Source organism: Thalassophryne amazonica, chromosome 15 (genome assembly GCF_902500255.1).
Source record: "Thalassophryne amazonica chromosome 15, fThaAma1.1, whole genome shotgun sequence".
NCBI lineage: Eukaryota > Metazoa > Chordata > Actinopteri > Batrachoidiformes > Batrachoididae > Thalassophryne > Thalassophryne amazonica.
This window is the reverse complement of record NC_047117.1, coordinates 14,720,705-14,738,545: the sequence shown is the minus strand read 5'-3', so window position 1 is coordinate 14,738,545 and position 17,841 is coordinate 14,720,705. Positions and strand designations below refer to the sequence as shown.

Below are 17,841 nucleotides of genomic sequence, written 5' to 3'. Positions count from 1 at the left end.
GTCAGTGCAGATTTTGGGCCAACAGGGGAACCACCGACATGATCTTCGTCCTGAGACAGATTCAGGAGAAGTGCAGGGAACAGCACATGGCCCTTTATGCAGCCTTCATAGACTTAACCAAGGCTTTTGACACGGTCAGTCGTGAGGGTTTGTGGAAGATTCTTGCACGCCTTGGCTGCCCTCCAAAGCTCCTCACCATCATCCGCCTGCTGCATGAAGGCCAGATGGGACAAGTAAAGTACAACGGGACTCTGTCCGGCAGTTTCCCCATCTCAAATGGCGTCAAACAAGGTTGCATCCTCGCGCCCACTCTGTTCTCCATCTTCTTCAGCATGATGCTTCGTGAGGCCAAAGAAGACTTGACAGACGGCATCTATATCCCCTTCAGAACCAACGGAAGTCTGTTTAACTTGCGGCGCCTTCTGTCCCACACTACGATCACAGAACAGCTAATCATGGAGCTGCTCTTCGCAGATGACTGCGCCCTCGTCGCCCATACGGAGCAAGCCTTGCAGCACATTGTCAACTGTTTTGCTGAAGCAGCAAGAGCCTTCGGCCTCACCATCAGCCTGAGAAAGACAGAAGTGCTATATCAACCGGTCCCCCATACAGCATATACCCCACCCCAAATCAACATTGAGGGTACCAGCCTGAATGCAGTAGAGCACTTCACGTATCTCGGTAGTGTTATCTCAAATGACGCATCTGTTGCCAAGGACCTAGACAGTCGCCTTGCCAAGGCCAGCAGTTCTTTTGGTCGACTCTCAAAGAAAGTCTGGCAGAATCATGCACTGCGCCTTTCCACAAAAGTGCAGGTCTACAGAGCCATTGTGGTCCCTACCCTCCTGTATGGAGCTGAAACCTGGGTTCTGTATCACCAGCAGATCAGATTACTGGAACGCTTTCATCAGCGTTGTCTCCGAAACATCTTCGGGATTATGTGGCAGGACTACGTCTCAAATGAGGACATCCTTACCAGAGCCAAATTGCCCAGCATGGAGTCTATTATACTCAAACAACAGCTTCGTTGGCAAGGTCACGTAGCCAGGATGGATGATACACGCATGCCGAAATTAATTCTCTTTGGCGAGCTCAAGGAAGGGATACGAAACCAAGGGGCCCCCAAAAAGCGCTATAAGTACCAGCTGAAGAAACAGCTCTCCCTTGCAGGCATTCAGCATCAGTCATGGCAGCATCTAGCTACAGATAGACTCAGCTGGTGTTCCAGCATCAAATCCGCCAGCCTGAAGTTTGAGGCAGAAAGAAGTGAGGCCTCACGCCAGAAGCGTCAAAGACAGAAAGAGCGGGCAGCAGCACAAGCCCAGCCTACTCAAGTGTTCATTTGCCCCAAGTGTAACAGTTCTTGTGCATCCCGCATCGGACTTTTCAGCCACTAGAGGGCTTGTAGAAAATAAACTTAAAAAAAAAAAAAAAAAAAGGTCTTCCCACTATCCTCGCAAGCGAGGAAACTACCAACAACAATCTGCCAAACTAGAAAACTGCTGCATCCTTGTAAGAGCAGAATACTACTGGAATGAATTTGAATAAGGAAAGTTGTTTTTTGTTTTTTTTTGTTTTTTTTTCTTCACTAAATGGATGCTGCACTCACTGCAGTTTATTGTCTGGAATAGTCCCAGATTGCATTTCAGAGCTTCTAGAATTGAAACATTGAAGCTTTCAATTCATATAGTGGCATCTACCTTTTTTTTTTTTTTTTTTAAGGTTACTTTATACTTTTATACTTTAAGTAGGTTTTGGAGTACATACTTTTTCACTTTTACTTGAGTAAAGAGGTCAAGTTGATACTTCAACTTTTACCAGTGTTTTTAAACTGCAGTATCTGTACTTCTACTTAAGCAACAAATGTGTGTACTTTTGGCACCACTGGAAACATTTGACCTCTGTAATTGCAAACAAAGGCTACTGTACCAAACATTAACATTGATTTTCACAGGTGTTCAAATACTTATTTGCAGCAGTACCATACAAATAAATTATTTAAAAATCATACGTTGTGATTTCCAGATTTTTTTTTTTTTTTAGATTATGTCTCTCACAGTGGACATGCACCTAAGATGAAAATTTCAGACCCCTCCATGATTTCTAAGTGGGAAAACTTGCAGAATCACAAGGTGTTCGGCAGTCTATTTGTCCTGCATGTGTTCATAGAATTTTGAAAAGATCAGGCAATCCTTGTAGCAAATATAATCCAAACTTGTGCGAGGTCACTTATGACCCCGGGAAGATCTATGAGATTTTTGACATTATAGCTTCAGATGGTATTGTAATTTGCCAACGCCACTCATTATATTTTACTGTTGTGCAGGGAAGCATGGCCAACAGACCTAGAAAAGCAAAATTTACAGCTGCACAAGCATCAAGACTCATTGAGGATGAAAAGGATGATGGACAGATATATTAGAGAGGGAAATAAATATGAAGAACCCTAAAACAATCATTTATATAGAAGTATTCCGATATAAAGTCAGTGGGGTCATAAATAATCCCACTTGACCATATTAGTTGCTAAAATAGCTTGGTCGCTTGAGGGTTAACAGTGGTTTTCAGTTAAAAAAAATAAATACAGTTTTAAATATCAATGAACTGAAAATAAATAAATAAATAATAAAAGTTACATAACTCCTAGCTAACACATAAATGGATGGAAGGGGTAAAACAGGAGAAAAACCACTGTGAATTGGTGTGCGGTACATACCAAAAAGCTCATTCTAACAGGTGACCTTTGGTTTTGTTGTTTTATTCCTGCATATTTTTGTGGAGTGGACAGTTGTTTTCATAACTGGTGGCTTTGGGTGCAGCTATTAATAACTATGACTGGCGGATTTCAGTGGAGCTAACCTCACCAAGTTATCGATACTTGCTCTTTAGCCCTATATATGCTAACCATACAAATTAAAAATACTAACATTTCACTTAGTTTAAATATTACAGGACAGACTACTTTAATGGTCTGTTTGCACATTTAACCACACAGGAAATCATATTACCTCAGATATTTCAAATAAATTGCTAAGAAAGAACAAACACGATTATGTCCACAGTAGCTAGCGGCCACCTGCTAGCCTAGCATAGGCCACTGTGAGTATTCGCTGAATCCCAAATGGAGTTTTCTGTTTATTCTTGCTGTAAATCAAGTTGTCAGGTTTGCTAAATATACAACTATCATATTGATTGGTCTTCATTCCCACAATCAAGGAAGTTGTGTTTTCAGCACAAGTTGTTTTGTTTGTCAGTACGATAACTCAAAAAAAGACAAGGACAGATTTCAGTGCCATTTGCTAGAGATGTATGTATGGATAAATGGCAAGTTAAATAGTTTTAGAGGCGGATGCGGAACTATTAAAATTCCTTGTATTGATTTCATGTTCATCCATGTTATTTCTGCTTTTGGGAAACAGCGCCCCCACAGGCACGTCTATGAATAGGTGAAACACTCATTGGGCATTGGCAGAGGTAGGCACTCTCTGAATGCCTTCTCTTTTAGGTCCATATATTTGCTTGAAGAGTGAAAGGAAACCTCACAGAAATAACTTGAGGGACAGTTAGCCGCAGTCCAACCAAAAGTACAGTTTTTCTGAAAAGTAATTTTTGAACAGTAGAGGGGCTTCACTTGTCCATAAATGCACCATAATAATGCACTACAATTTTTGGAGCGAAAATTGGGATGTGACAGTCTCCGGTAAAGACAAAAACAATGGCGGGCACAGAAGGTGCCCATAATTGGAGTTATTGTTGTCCTTTTGGCTGCTCCTGTTTTTTTTGTTCAGGGTCGCCACAGATCTGCATAATCATTTGGCACAACTTTTACTCTGGGTACCCTTCCTGATGCAACTCCACCTTTAATCCGGAGAAACACACACAGCCCCTGGTCTTCCAAAGAGGTCTCCCATCCAACTACCAACCAGGAGCCATCTGGCTTAGTTTCTGAGATCTGATGGGATCAGGCTTACACAGAGCAGACTGGCTGCTCTGCCCATTTTTTTTTGAGTCATTCACTCAAAAAACTTGATTGAAAAGAAGGAAAGTGGTTCATACAGGTCATTTTTGTGATGGACCATTGTGCAGCAGACCATCTGGGAAGGATAAGGTGCTTAGGATCAAAAGATGATACTACAGATTCCCACATAAAGAACCAAAAAGGTTACAACTTTGGAGAAAAGCCATCCTTCTGGACAAATGGACAACAACACAGCATAGCAAAAATATGTTCTGACCCTTTTAAAGGAGGTAAAGTGATAAGTCACTCTGCTCACATCGCACACCTCAAGAGTTCATGATATTTTGAAATGCAATGCCAGTCTATTCTAACCAAATGCACTAACTTCTGTTAGTGCATTTCTGCTAGCTAAGCTAACTAGCTAACAGCTAATGTATCTGCTTACATTAGCCCCAAAAGTTACAGAGTTGACAGATTTTGGTAAGTATTTGAAACATTAATCATACAAATGAGCAGAGAATTTCACTGCATGAGTGCTAAATGAAAACTTTTTAAAGATGATCAGGGTCCAGTTTCATAAAGTGGTCTAATCTTGTTTAGTCGAATAAACTCACTTAGTTGACAAATTTTTTGACGTTAGTCGTTGCACAAAGCACTTAGTCTGCAAAGGTTTTGTGTTAGCCAACAGATTTTAGCCTGGTACAGAGGAGTCTAGTCTTAATTTAGTTGACAAAACTTCAGTGTCTTACCTAAAAAAAAAATGGCGGATATCATGTACCACCACTTGATGGAGGGGGAAGGAAGGAGAGATTTGCGGCGGGAACAGGTGTTCCGGGACCAAAATAATCCATTGGAGATGTTTACAGACTCCGAGGCTGGGAGGGCTTCTCCTCTGCTGTGGTGGATGGCCATGTTTTTGGCAGACAGACCAACCTGAAATTAAACAGAACGTTCAAGCTTTGGAGGCGTTTCTTGGCAAGGACACTCGTGAGGCTGCTATGACCTTGAAAATTGTCAACTCCTGTAAAAAGGCTAATCTGTTAATTTAGCTGTTGATGTGAAATGAAGATTAGACGGATAATGTTGGGTGACTAACCTTAGTCGACTAAGTCAGTTTAGTAGACTAAAACATTAGATTGTTTTATGAAACCGGGTCCAGGTCTGTTTTGTTTGTTTTTTTCATCTTACCCTGGAGACAACAGTCATAGTATCTCTGGACATGAGTGTAAAAACTGTCAGTCAGATCTGTTGTACAGTAATTCCATAATTGAAAGATTGCCTGAAGAAAGAAAACTTGCCTCCATAATTTTAATTCCTCAGGCTTCTCAAGTTACCTGAGAGCTCATTTTAGACATCGTCTGTACTCGTGTACACACATGCACAAACGTGTGCATTCATTAGCAAACTCCAAATGTGCCATCTAGTGTGTCAGGTATTAGAAAGCGTATTTGACAAAGTGATTAAAACACATATGACAGTTCTGAGACCCTCGTACTCATTAGTCATCTCATTACAGCCTCAGTGAGGTGGTGCCGTTATAAATTAATAGACACTTGTTTAATATATTTATGAAGTCCACTGAGGATTATATCTATACAGTTGCTGAGTGGAAGAGAGAGATGGAGAACATAGTTCTTCATTCTTGTAAATTATACATTGAATAGAGGTTACATGTGTCAGACTTGGAGGAGGGATGTGGGTCTGTTTATGGCCATTCAGAAACCCGGACTTTGTGTGTGTGTGTGTGTGTGTGTGTGTGTGTGTGTGTGTGTGTGTGTGTGTGTGTGTGTGTGTGTGTGTGTGTGTGTGTGTGTGTGTGTGTGTGTGTGTGTGTGTGTGTGTGTGTGTGTGTCCACGTGTGTGACTGGCATTCTCGTTAGCTCGGTATCAGTAGGTCACAGAGGCTAACAGACGCTGGCGGCTGAGGAGACAGACTAATTACCAGAAGGTTATTGGTTCAGCTCCCGCAAGACCCATCCATGTGTTCAAGAGTGTGTGCATATAAATATGTGTGTGTGTGTGTGTGTGTGTGTGTGTGTGTGTGTGTGTGTGGTTCAGGCTATATGGAGGTATAGTCGCGCTAGCATTCACTAAGCTCATCCATTAATTAATATGATCATGTCAGCTCAGAAAAGAAAACATCATTCTCATTTCCTCCTACCCTCATCCCTCCCTCTCACATTCATCCCCGTCTTTTGCGTTGTCTTATTCTGCTCTCTGTCCTGCTCACATTACATCTTCCTTTTCATTAATCTCTGTTTGCCTCACGCTCTATTTCTGATGTCATGCTCAATCAGAAATTAAAATGTAAAGACAACACCGCACAGAAAAGAAAACAAAAGCAGGAAGAGACAGGCCTTTTCTTATTTTAATGCAATTGTTCCACCTTCCTCCGACGCAATTAACACGAGCCTACAGTCAGTCACGGGAGACCACTGACACAGGTCACTGACGCATCTGTGATTATGTGGAAATACGGATAACAATTCAACCGGCTTTGATTAGATATCATGTCATCAGGGGTTTTTTGTGTGTGTGTGTGTGTGTGTGTGTGTGTGTGTGTGTGTGTGTGTGTGTGTGTGTGTGTGTGTGTGTGTATTTAAATAGAGTATTTATTTGTATTTTTTAATGTGTTTTTATGACTGTCCTTTGTTGTTAATGCTTACTAACTCACTGAGCTGCTTTACACCTTAAATATTGAGTTCTACCAGAGTAGTCAAGAGCCCTCTTGGGGGATACAAATCAGTTGCAAGGGTACACAAACATCTCAAGTAAAATCTGAAGTGCAACAAAAATCAAATCAATCTAATCCATGCTGCAAGGATTAACAAAAGAGTGCTTAAATTATACGGGTTGAATGGACCGTAGTTTATCTTTGATCCCATACGGACCATCCCCCAAGGTTTAGCATGCATTTGAACCTTGGATTAGTACAAGGTTTTCATACAGCAACAATGTGAAATACAGATTTTTTTGTCACGAGTTGTTTTTAAAGTAATGAATGTTTAAATCTTGATGCAGAGATGTAGCAAAATCAAAGCAGATATGCGTTCACATGAATGGAGCATTGTTTAGTAAAAAGAAAACAGTATTTCCTGCCTTGAGCTCAACTTCAGGCAGCCTGGTGCAAGCTCAGTATGTGTCGGGATCCAAACATAGAAAGAATCACTCCAAAACATCAAGTGGCCGACGTGTGCATGCCACATTTTCCATGTACTGCCGTGACCTCATTGAGCTGAGCCCTGGCAAAGCCAAAGTGGCTGGGAGTTCACTAAGCACCAGGAAAAGAAAAAAACAAGAGACTTTTTCCATGTGCTGCATTATAAGTTATATTTTTCAATTTTATTTTTTGTTACTCTGAACTGTGACTAACAACCATGATTCAATCCAAACTGGGTTATAAATGTGGATAGTAGATAAATGTCTATGGAATTGTATTTGTTATACATATTGTCAGGTGTACAGGTACAATTGCAGAGCACATACAGACTGTGTCTCAGTTCGGCGGCTGCACACTTCGAAGGTTGTAGTCATAAGCCATTTAAGTGTCATCCATTTTTCCTCATCTTTTGTAAAGACCTTTTAACTGTTAGAATGGCCCAAGCAGTAGGTCACCTCCCTGAGTCTGGTCTGCTTGAGGTTTCTTCCTCAAAAAGACAAAAGGGAATACCATTCTCACCTGTGTGCTTGCTCAGGGGGGTTAGTAAGGTTAGACCTTACCTGTGTGAGGTGCTTTGAGGCAGCGTTGTTGTGATGTGGCGCTATACAAATAAAATAAGTGGCATGACTAGGCTGTCTCCTTTCAAAGCCTGCTTGTAAAGTGGTTGGCATGGGCAGCCTTCTTTCCTCCAGAAACAAAGGATACAATATGTGTATCCTTCACGGCTGTTAATCTCATGAGTCCTTGCAAGGTTTTTTTCCCCAAGACAAAACTGTTGATGAATTTGAAAAAAGATGAAAACATACTTTTAGGCTCCATATGTACTATTATAAATAAGTATTAAGTAAGTAATAAGTAAGGTATAAATAAGGACTGCTAAATAATTACAAAACTACAGGTTATGCCCACTATGCTTGCTTGGTGCGTGTAGATGTCAAGATTGCCAGACAACAGGGTGATGGGGCAAGGATAGCCAATGACACAATAGCAAAATGCTCCAATTTGAATGAAATAAGCCGGTTGACCAGCTCATCTCAAAGTAGTTTGTTCTGGCTTCTGCTGTAGCTGAAAGGCTGAAGCCAGAAGAGTTTTGTGCGACACAGCAACAGTGTAACTAATAGAAATAAAAGCAATAAATTATGGGTGTCATGTATACTCTGAACACTTCCTCACTGACCTTGTTGTTAATACGAGCGAAGCGACGCGCAGTGTCATGAAGCTTGCTCATACAGGGAGTCCCAAACAGGAAGTTCCACATTTTGAGTCCACAGTGAAACAGGAAATGTCAAACACTTCCTGGATTGACACTTCCTGGAATGACAGATGAGATCTCATGGAATCATGCGAGAATACAGTGGCAAGTTCACACTGAAACAGGAAGTGCCAAATTTTGAGTCCACAGTGAAACAGGAAATGTCAAATGTTGCACACTTCCTGGCATGGGTGGAGCTAGAGCAGAGGCCAGAGTTGCAGTGGACTCCTCAGAAATCTGATTGGACACAGATGATTGACATGTCATAACACCACACGTCTGGTTGAAAAGAGCTGCATTTTGAAATCATTGACACATATTGACTGCTAGGCTCATCCAGTACAGTCGCTGGTGCTGTGTACCACAAAAAGTTCTAATCCACCTTAGTAGAAGAAGAAAAATGTTTGACTCAGACTCCAAATGACACCAAAGTTATATTAGCGAGTAAATGACTGTATTTTCTGGTAATCTACTCCTCCTCTGTTCTGTATAAAACCTGTATAACCTCTTAATTTTTCTCTGAAGGACTTATTTTTAAATAACCTCTTAATTTTGCTGTCTGAGTGACACCAGTGATACAACTTTAGATAAATAAATCTAAAGTTATCTTCCTTAAACTCAAACTGAAAGCATATGTCTACAACTTGATATAAATTAATTAAAAATAGAAAATCCAGCTTCCTGGTGAAGTGGTGTAGAGGAGGATTTTCTTAAAAAGAACACCTGATAGTTCAGCTACAATTTGACATAATGTACATCTGAGATGAAAGCCTAGATTTGATGTTTTGGTGAAAGAAACTTTTGTATTTCTTCATAACTGATGTAAATAAAGTCCAAGACATATTCAGTGACATGACTGTCAATAACTGTCAATAACTCCTGACAAATTTGGGCTTTCAGTGGTGTATGTCAACTGTCCTTTTCATGGGCAGAATAATTGTACAATATTCCAAGACTTTGTTGCACATGTTTTAATATATTATGAGCTTCCTGAAGAAAGCACAGAGGCAAAATTATACATACACCCGGTTAGACCGTTAATTCAGTGCTGTTGAAAGTTCCAAAATGGCTTTTAACTTGCCAAGGAGTCTTTGTTTTCGATTAGTGTTAATGATTGACTTCTGCTGGCACCTTTTCTTTGCCAGCATAGAAAGGGCTTGTTCGACAGCACTCATTAATTTCACCAGCACGCAGTTCAGTGGGACAGTCCAAGGAGCTCAGTGCAGATTTGAGAAACAGCATTGTAGATTTATCGTACACATCTCAGGATCATTCCTTAGAGCCATTTCAAGATCATTGGTTCAAACAAGTGCATGTTATTGGGAGGTGTGACCACTTTGCTAAAATCTGGAAGAAAACCCAAAGTGTCATGCTCAGCTGAGAGGATATTGGTTTTGATGGTAAGGAAGAACTCAGGAACCCCCAAGACACAAGCCTGCCATGAACTGGAATCTGGTGGAGCACTACTGTCATTCTGTACAGTCAAGTGGGATTTTTACCTCACTGGACTGAGAAGCTGCCATCCAACCAAGAAGCCCCTGCTCCAAAATTAGCACCTCTTGTAAAGATTGCAGCTGACCACATGAACAAAGGAGAGAAAAAAAAACCTCCTGGAGGAATGAAATTTAGTTGTGTGGCCACAATGACCAAAGGCATGTTTTGAGGAGTGAAGGTGAGGCATTCGACTGCAAGAACACTATTGCAACTGTTTAACACAATGGTTTTAGTATTTGGCCGTGGGGTTGTTTCACTGCCAGTGGCGTGGGTGCATTGCTTTGTGCATTGCACAAAGCTGATAGAAAAATGAAGATAGGCAAAGCCTCAAACTGTCGGCTAGGCAGTACTTGTTTCCCAGTAATAACATCTTGTTGGCATTCATGGCTCTGTACTTAAGTGGTTTAAATCCTATTTGTTGAGAGGAGTTTTTCCTTTATGATCAGTGACCCCTTCTCATTAAATGTTCGTCTTTATTGTGGAGTGCCACAGGGTTCTATTCTTGGGCCTATTTTATTTTCATTGTACATGTTGCCTTTAGTGTCAATCATAACTGAGCACAATCTGTCCTTTCATAGTTATGTAGATAATCTGCAAATTTATCTGCCTGTGAGGACTACTGGAAGTGATGCATTGTCTTCATTGTTTGATTGTATTTGTGATGTAAAGCAGTGGCTGTCTCAAAATGCCCTTTAGCTGAATGACGGTAAAACTGAGACTATCGTGTTTAGACATTCTAGCATGCCAAATGTTGTACCCTCAAACACTGGTGCTCTGGTTAATTATTTAAAACCAGCTGTTAAGAATTTGGGAGTGATATTTGACAGTTGTTTGAGGTATGATCAACAGATAAACTCTATTGTCAAAGCAAAATTTTTTCAGCTTTGTCTTCTGGCTAAAGTGAAGCCCATTCTCCATTTTCTTCTTTCATCAGCTCCAGACTTGATTACTGTGATGCACTTCATGCTGGTGTTAACCAGTCTCTTCTTGCACTTGTGCAAAATGCTGCTGCTCATTTTTTAACAAATACTTCCAGACATGAGCATATTACCCCTGTACTTTACTCACTCCACTGGCTTCCAGTTCATTATAGAATTACTTGGATGGGAGACCTCTTTGGAACACTGGTGGCTGTGTCTGTTTCTCCAGGTAAAACTGGAGTTGCGTCAGGAAGGGCATCCGGTGAAAAACTTGTGCCAGCTACCACTGCTGATCTGGTTGTATCTGCTGTGGTGACCCTGAACACAAAAAAACGGGAGCAGCTGAATGGACAACTCAAAGTAGGACATTGCGGTCATCTGGTCGACGTTACTTAGATGTTCCAAATTCAAAATATAAACTTTGGAGTGATCGTGCTTTTGCGGTAGCTGGCCCCAGACTGTGGTACAAGTTACCTCCTGATTTACCCACTAATTCTGACCTAGTACTTTTTAAATCAAAGCTCAAGACTTATTTATTTAAACTGGCTTTGAATACCTAGTGGCGCTGTGACATTTTTTTCATGTGCCTCTTTAATTCTGTTGTATGTTTGCTTTTATTTTTGTGAATTCATGTGCCTTAATTTTACTGTAAAGCACTTTGGACACCACCTGGATGCTGTAAAGGGCTATATCAATGTTGATTGAATTAATAAAGCAAGCTAACATTAGCTTTTGGAATTGGTTTTCAAATGTTCTGATTTCAGCCCCATCAAAGATATCTGTCTTGTACTTAAAAGTAGGGCCTAGGCCAAGACGTTTCATTGAACTCTATCAATTCTGCTAAGATGAATGTTCAGATATCCAACCAGAATTGTTCAGAAAGCTTGTTGCTGACTACCACAAGTGTCTCTTCAAGGTGAAACTTGCTAATTGACATTCAGTGATATATTACTACTGTATATTGGCCCAAATTTAAGACGAAGCAAGTCCTATAATAGGCCCTGAGGCTGATTATTGCCGCTCCTTATCTCCACATTCCGTAGTGTCAAGCGAATGAGAGCCAGCAAGTCTGGTGCAGATTACATCACCAGCCAAGGCGGTACCCATATACCGTTGGGTGTACTGAGACAATTTGTGTAAGGGGGAAGCAACAACTGTTATTTTTGCTGCACAAACTGTATCAGGAGAGATTTTCTTTAAATAAGGGAGCAGCTGAATCACATCATGTACACTGTTCATATTTTGTTCAGATTTTTCTGCTTGTTTCTGGTCATTGAAATAGTTCTTTTTTCTTTTTTACCTTTATAAAATATCCATTGTCACTTTGCCATGCCTTCGCAGGAATCTCCGAGGAGCTTTTGGGAATTTACTCTTCTAAATGGTTGTGTATGCCCATAAAGATCTATTTCTGTTTAATCTATTGACATAATGATCGGGCAGTCCATGGTAGGACAGTGTGAACTGTTTATTGCCCCCTGTTCTGCTCAATGGCCAGTTATTAGCATTATATTCCAAATCAAAACATTTTCTTTGTTAAAAAAAAACAATATTGGTGTTCAGAAAGTATTTTTCCAAACTTATTTCTTAAAATAGAGGGGGTTGTCTTATAATCAGGGCTGTTTTATATTCGGGCCAATAAGGTAAATGTATATTTTTGATCCTATGATGGATTCAGAAAACCTGAAATAAATTCAAACTTGTGCTGCAAAGTCTTAGGAGAGATTTTTTCTCTTCGTGATGTATGTTCTGCAATTAATCCTGTCCAGAAAAATAATATTTAAATTATCCACGATGAGTATGTGTAAGCTCATGCCAACTGTGTCTGGATGTTCCTGAGTTCACTTTAGTTTAAATGGCCTCAGAAATGTCAAACGTAGCTGTGAATCTTATGTTTGTGCGTTGTGTTTGTGTTCAGTGAGCTGCCACACTCCCCTCGCTCCCTGACGGCTCGGCTCAATGACTCAGATTCCCGTTCCGTACTCCTGTCCTGGCTGCGTCCCTTTGATGGGAACTCTCCGCTGCTGCACTACCTGCTGGAGCTCTCTGAGAACAGTAAGTCTGCACAGGAATACTTTATCGTCCCTGACCACCAAGCAGCTGTTCTCTCACTGTCTCCCAGACACTGACATAGTACACTCATTTACTCATGGTAGACATATGGAGAATGGTGTTGCTGCGTAAATGTACATTCAAGTTCCCCATAAATAAGCTCTTATTCTCTTTCCCTCCTGTTCTCCAGCTCACTCTCTGTTACTGCCTCTCTGGTTTTCTCTGCCACAGATGTTTTAACAGCAGGCTGGCTTTCAAATGAGGAATTGAGGGAGTGAGAGCAGAAAGGGTTTGAGGAATGGAATGACAGTAGAAGCAGACTGGAGAAGGGTGACTGAGGAGAAAGCTTGGTTCACAGCAAAGGGATGGGGCAAGGTATTGAGCTGAGTGCTTCGAACATAGCTGCAGGAGTCAGACTGACCCACAACTTTCACACATGGATGTAATTTAACACTGAAGTCATCTTCATTCTGCTTTAATAACACAAGAAGTTAACTTCAAGTCACTCGTGACTAATTTATTTTGATGCTATTACAGTAGCAGCTGTCCTGATCCATCTACAAAAAAGTGATCAGAAAAAATTATTTTTACTCCTGCTGACAGTGAAGGCAGAGTGAGTGGAGCAGAGATGCAGAGAACATGAGTGTTTGGGATGTTTTTGTGTTGGTTGAATTCAATGAGGGACAACGTTGAGTGTGCGTGCCGACTGCTCACTGCAGGTGTGTATGTATCAGCGTAATATTCAGTGTTGGGATGGCTCACACTGTGTTCCTGCTCGAAAGACACTGTCGCGTGCATGAACCGTCGCACCAGGATTGTGTGAACTGTTTTGCGTTGTTTTTTCCGTAATTCGATGAAAATCGCAGTGTGTGTGAAGGGGCCCTAATCCAAACTTGTGTTGGGTCACTTATCACTCTAGGAAGATCTATGAGATTTTCAACATTATAGCTTCAGATGGTATTATTTGTCAACTCTAATCTTTATATTTCACTGTTTTGCAAGAAAGCATGGCCAACAGACTGAGTATAGCAAGATTTACAGTTGCACAAGCAGTGAAATGGATTCTTGATGCCCAGAGTGAGGATGAAAATGCTCCATTGATGGAGATGAGTCAGCATCAGACGGTGAAGATTGTACCTCTGAAATGTTAAACTACTCCAATATAGAATCTTTATGGAATGTTGTGATGCTATGATTCTACCCCATTTTAATACATATTGTACTCAACAAAACTTTACTTTTTATGATGTTTTTTTGTTTTTTGTTTTTTTCATTTTTGATGCATAGACATAAAATGCAAGGAAATAAAAGTAATGTGCATTTTACATGATGTAACAGACAAGGTAATCAGTGTGTTTTTTGCCTAATTTTTGATAAAATAAATATTCAATTCCATACCTTACTACATTACCTGATGTTCAACTATATTAGGGAGTGTACTAAATATGAAGAACCCTAAAACATTCATTTATATAGACGTATTCCAATATAAAGTCAATGGGGTCAGAAATAACCCCACTTGGACATATTAGTCACTAAAATAGCTCGATCATTGGATCCCCTCCCCCCCTTAATGAACTTTAAATTCAACTGGATGTTAGATTATTTATAATAAAACTAAATATTAAATATGCTTAATGAATGAAATGTACACTTGATATAATAAATTATTAACAGTAAACATTGTACACTAATCTACACTATTTTAATGTTGCTTTGGGCCAATGTGAGACAAGACACCTATCAAATTGACTATATTATTGTAGATATTATCAGACACAGTAGATATTTTAGAAATTTTTGATATTCATTACACAGATACACACAGGTAAGTAGGTGAAAATGAATGAATAAATGATATTTATTACACCTCAACAGGTTGCAACTGGCCGTCAAAAAAATCTAAAATTAAATTATGCTCATTCACATGTACATTCTTGTCTTTTGTCTCAGTGATGAGAAAGTAAAATATGAATTACCAGTTGAAAAATACTAATGCTGCGTGTGTGAGTGAGCGCGCGTGAGTTTGTGCGTGAACTCCCACCCACCTCTGCTTCTGGTTGACTTACCATGGAATTTTACTTATTTTTTCACCATCACTCTTATGTGGTTGCCCCCCCCTATAATGAACTTAATTATAGTAATGTGCTGTATTTTATTGTCAGTAGCAACAATGGCATTGTAACAATGGAAACAGCAATAAGTTAGATCACCTGTTACTGAAAAAAATTAAAAATAATACTGCCATTTATTTTAACGGCATTATTCCCATCAGTGGTCACCTGCTCTGCTTTGGTTCTTCTGCTCTTCCTCCGGTTTGGCTTGATTGGCTTGGTGCTTGTTATTTTCTTCTCCCGCATAAGTATGAAGGAATAATCAGTCTCGAGCCTTGCCCAACAGTTTTTTGGTCCCACTCAGAAGTATCTACCCCAGAGCTGGAACTGATCTCAACCTGGGAAATCAGCTTTCAGCGACAGTCCCTATTTTGGAGACACTCAAAGATAAGTCAAACCTCCTAAAATGCTCAGCGAGTTCCCTCAGTGGAAACAGGCTGATGTAGTCAGTGGGTAAATGGAAGTCTGAAGTAGTGTTATAGCATACAGCTGGATGATATGAAACTATGCTTTACTTCTACAGCGGTTCAAACACGCTTCCTGAAAATGAAACACATGCTCGGCCTCATTCATGCACACACAGATACAGGTGTGCTTGAGAGACAGTAATGCAGCTGTTTGCTGTATCTTGTGGAGAAAGACGGAAAGAAAAGCAGGCGACAAGCTGGCAACAATATATAGCAGCATCTGTGCTTCTTTATTAATTCTGCTCTATCCTCGAAACTTTTCCTCTTATTGCTTCCAATCTTATGTCTTCCCTTCTTTCCTTTTAAAATCGCATATGTTATGCCAGCTTGTCTCCTTTGATGACTAAGCTCCTTGCTTCTTACCCCCTCCCTTCTTATCAGTAGCTTCCAATTCTTCAACCCATGGCATTAAAAAAAATCATGGATTAACAGTCATTCCCAATACTGGAGCTCAAGAACAAGTGCTCTGTAAATTTTCCATTTTGACCTGCTCCACCTATGTCTAATATGATGGATTAGTGGTGCTCAGCCAATCACTAGATCAAGTGTGTTAATTTATTTCAGTTTTGAATTCAATTTAAATTTATTCATACAGGGTCAAATTAATTCAATTTTACAGTGCCAAATCACAACCAATGTCATCTCAAGGTCCTACACAAGAGCAAGATTTAAATCAGTGGCAGTGGTAAGGAAAATGTCTTTGGCATTCCAGATCAGACTCAGTGGGGTGACCATCTGCTATGGCCATTCTAACAAAATAGAACAAAAACACAACAAAGAAATATCAGAATGTGCAGTGACAGAAATGGACCAAGGCAATGTTAAGCCAGTCAGCCCCAGTGTTCTTAGATTCACTTTTGTTACAGGCATGTGGAATGGCATGGATTGTGTTGCAGGATTGAAATGCAGGGATGGATGTACATTAAGAAAGGAAATTAAGCAAACCACATGAATATTTTGGTGTCATAATGTCTGTCATAAAATAGTCAAAGCAAATGTAAGAATCTTTTTTTTTTTTCTTTGCATTTTTCATGTTGTCCAGACCTTTGCTGATTTGAGCTTTTACGTATAGTAGCTTTGATCTGTTACATTCCCCATTTGTTACTGATATAAAACACTGGATGAGAAGGCATCTTCTTGATTTAATTCTAATAAAATAGAGTTTTTAAATTATTATTACCTCTCAGCATACCACAGAACATGTTTTGTGTCACTTAGGGTTTTTTTAGCACACAGCTTTAAGCCCATAGCTAAAAATCTTGATCCTGTCTTAAAATGTAAACATGTTATTACACAATTTAGTCTTGCGTTTATCAGATTATCAGAAGCATTACAAGGATTCATTCTGTCAACAGTTTTAAAAACAAATAAATTATGCCTTTATCTCATTACTGAAGCATGTAAATATCTTAATCACAAAGCTTTCAACAGGTGTCAGATGGCATGAAAACTCCTTTGCAAAGCTTTTAATTACAAACACCTGTTGGGATCATGTAACAACTGTTTTACTGTCCTTACACTCAGGACCTGTTTGTTCTAACTTTTAAAATACTGGAAAGTTAAAGTAAAGGTTATTACCCACCTGTTCTTTTGACGCTGATGCAGGCTGGAGTCTGTTGTGACCTGTTGAGGGGTGTGATACACCTTAGACAGCTTCATAAGTGGCTACATATAGGCAGCGATTTACACTCAAATTCAATTTCTGGGCTTGCCAGTTATTCTAAGGTGCATCTAAGTGGATTGTGGGGGTGAAGCAAATTATTAACATAATATAAAGTAAAGGCACCTTGACACTTGCATGACTTTGATTCGTGCACTTGCACATATTCTGCTGTGCAGGAGAGTAAACTCGTCGCAAACCATTGTTAACCATTGTAAACTGTGCAGGGCTTTGTGCAAGTGCGCAAAGAACATTTTGAAATGTTCAAAATCTCTATCACGCAATAATTAAGTGAACTTCACGTGAATATTGCACAAACAATTAAAAAACACTGCTTGTGAGTGCGAGTGATTGCGTCAGCGCCCTGCATCACAGCGCAGCTCATCTGAAAGATTATAACTAGATGTTAAATTTTCAATTCAATTCAAGTTTATTCAATTTGTAGAGCGCCAACTCACGACAGCGTCACCTCAAGGCAAAGATAAAAATCACAATAAAAAAAATACAATTAAAAGTGTCAAAGAAATTTTAAATATTAAAAGAAATAAAAAGCATAATAGCAACAATAAAAATAGAATGACAAATGTGCTAACTAAATGAGAGTAAGAATAAATGTGTCTTCAATCTGGTTTTAAAAGTGTTCACAGAATCTGACTGCTTTATAGACGCTGGAAGACTGTTCCACAGAAAGGGGGCACAATGAGGGAAAGCAGTCCTCATGATGTCCCTGATGTGGAGGTCAAAAGACAACGTAGGATCAAAAATTT

At 39.8% G+C, this 17,841-nt stretch overlaps 1 protein-coding gene across 3 annotated transcripts in view; it reads left to right on the top strand.

Moving 5' to 3' along the window:
* LOC117527072 (protein sidekick-1-like) overlaps nt 1-17,841 on the top strand; it is a 747,725-nt gene that overhangs the window by 556,351 nt on the left and 173,533 nt on the right. For all 3 annotated transcript variants that reach the window (XM_034189250.1, XM_034189251.1, XM_034189252.1), the window contains one exon: nt 12,700-12,836. In XM_034189250.1, the coding sequence (XP_034045141.1) occupies nt 12,700-12,836 (137 nt within the window). The remainder of the gene's footprint in view (nt 1-12,699; nt 12,837-17,841) is intronic.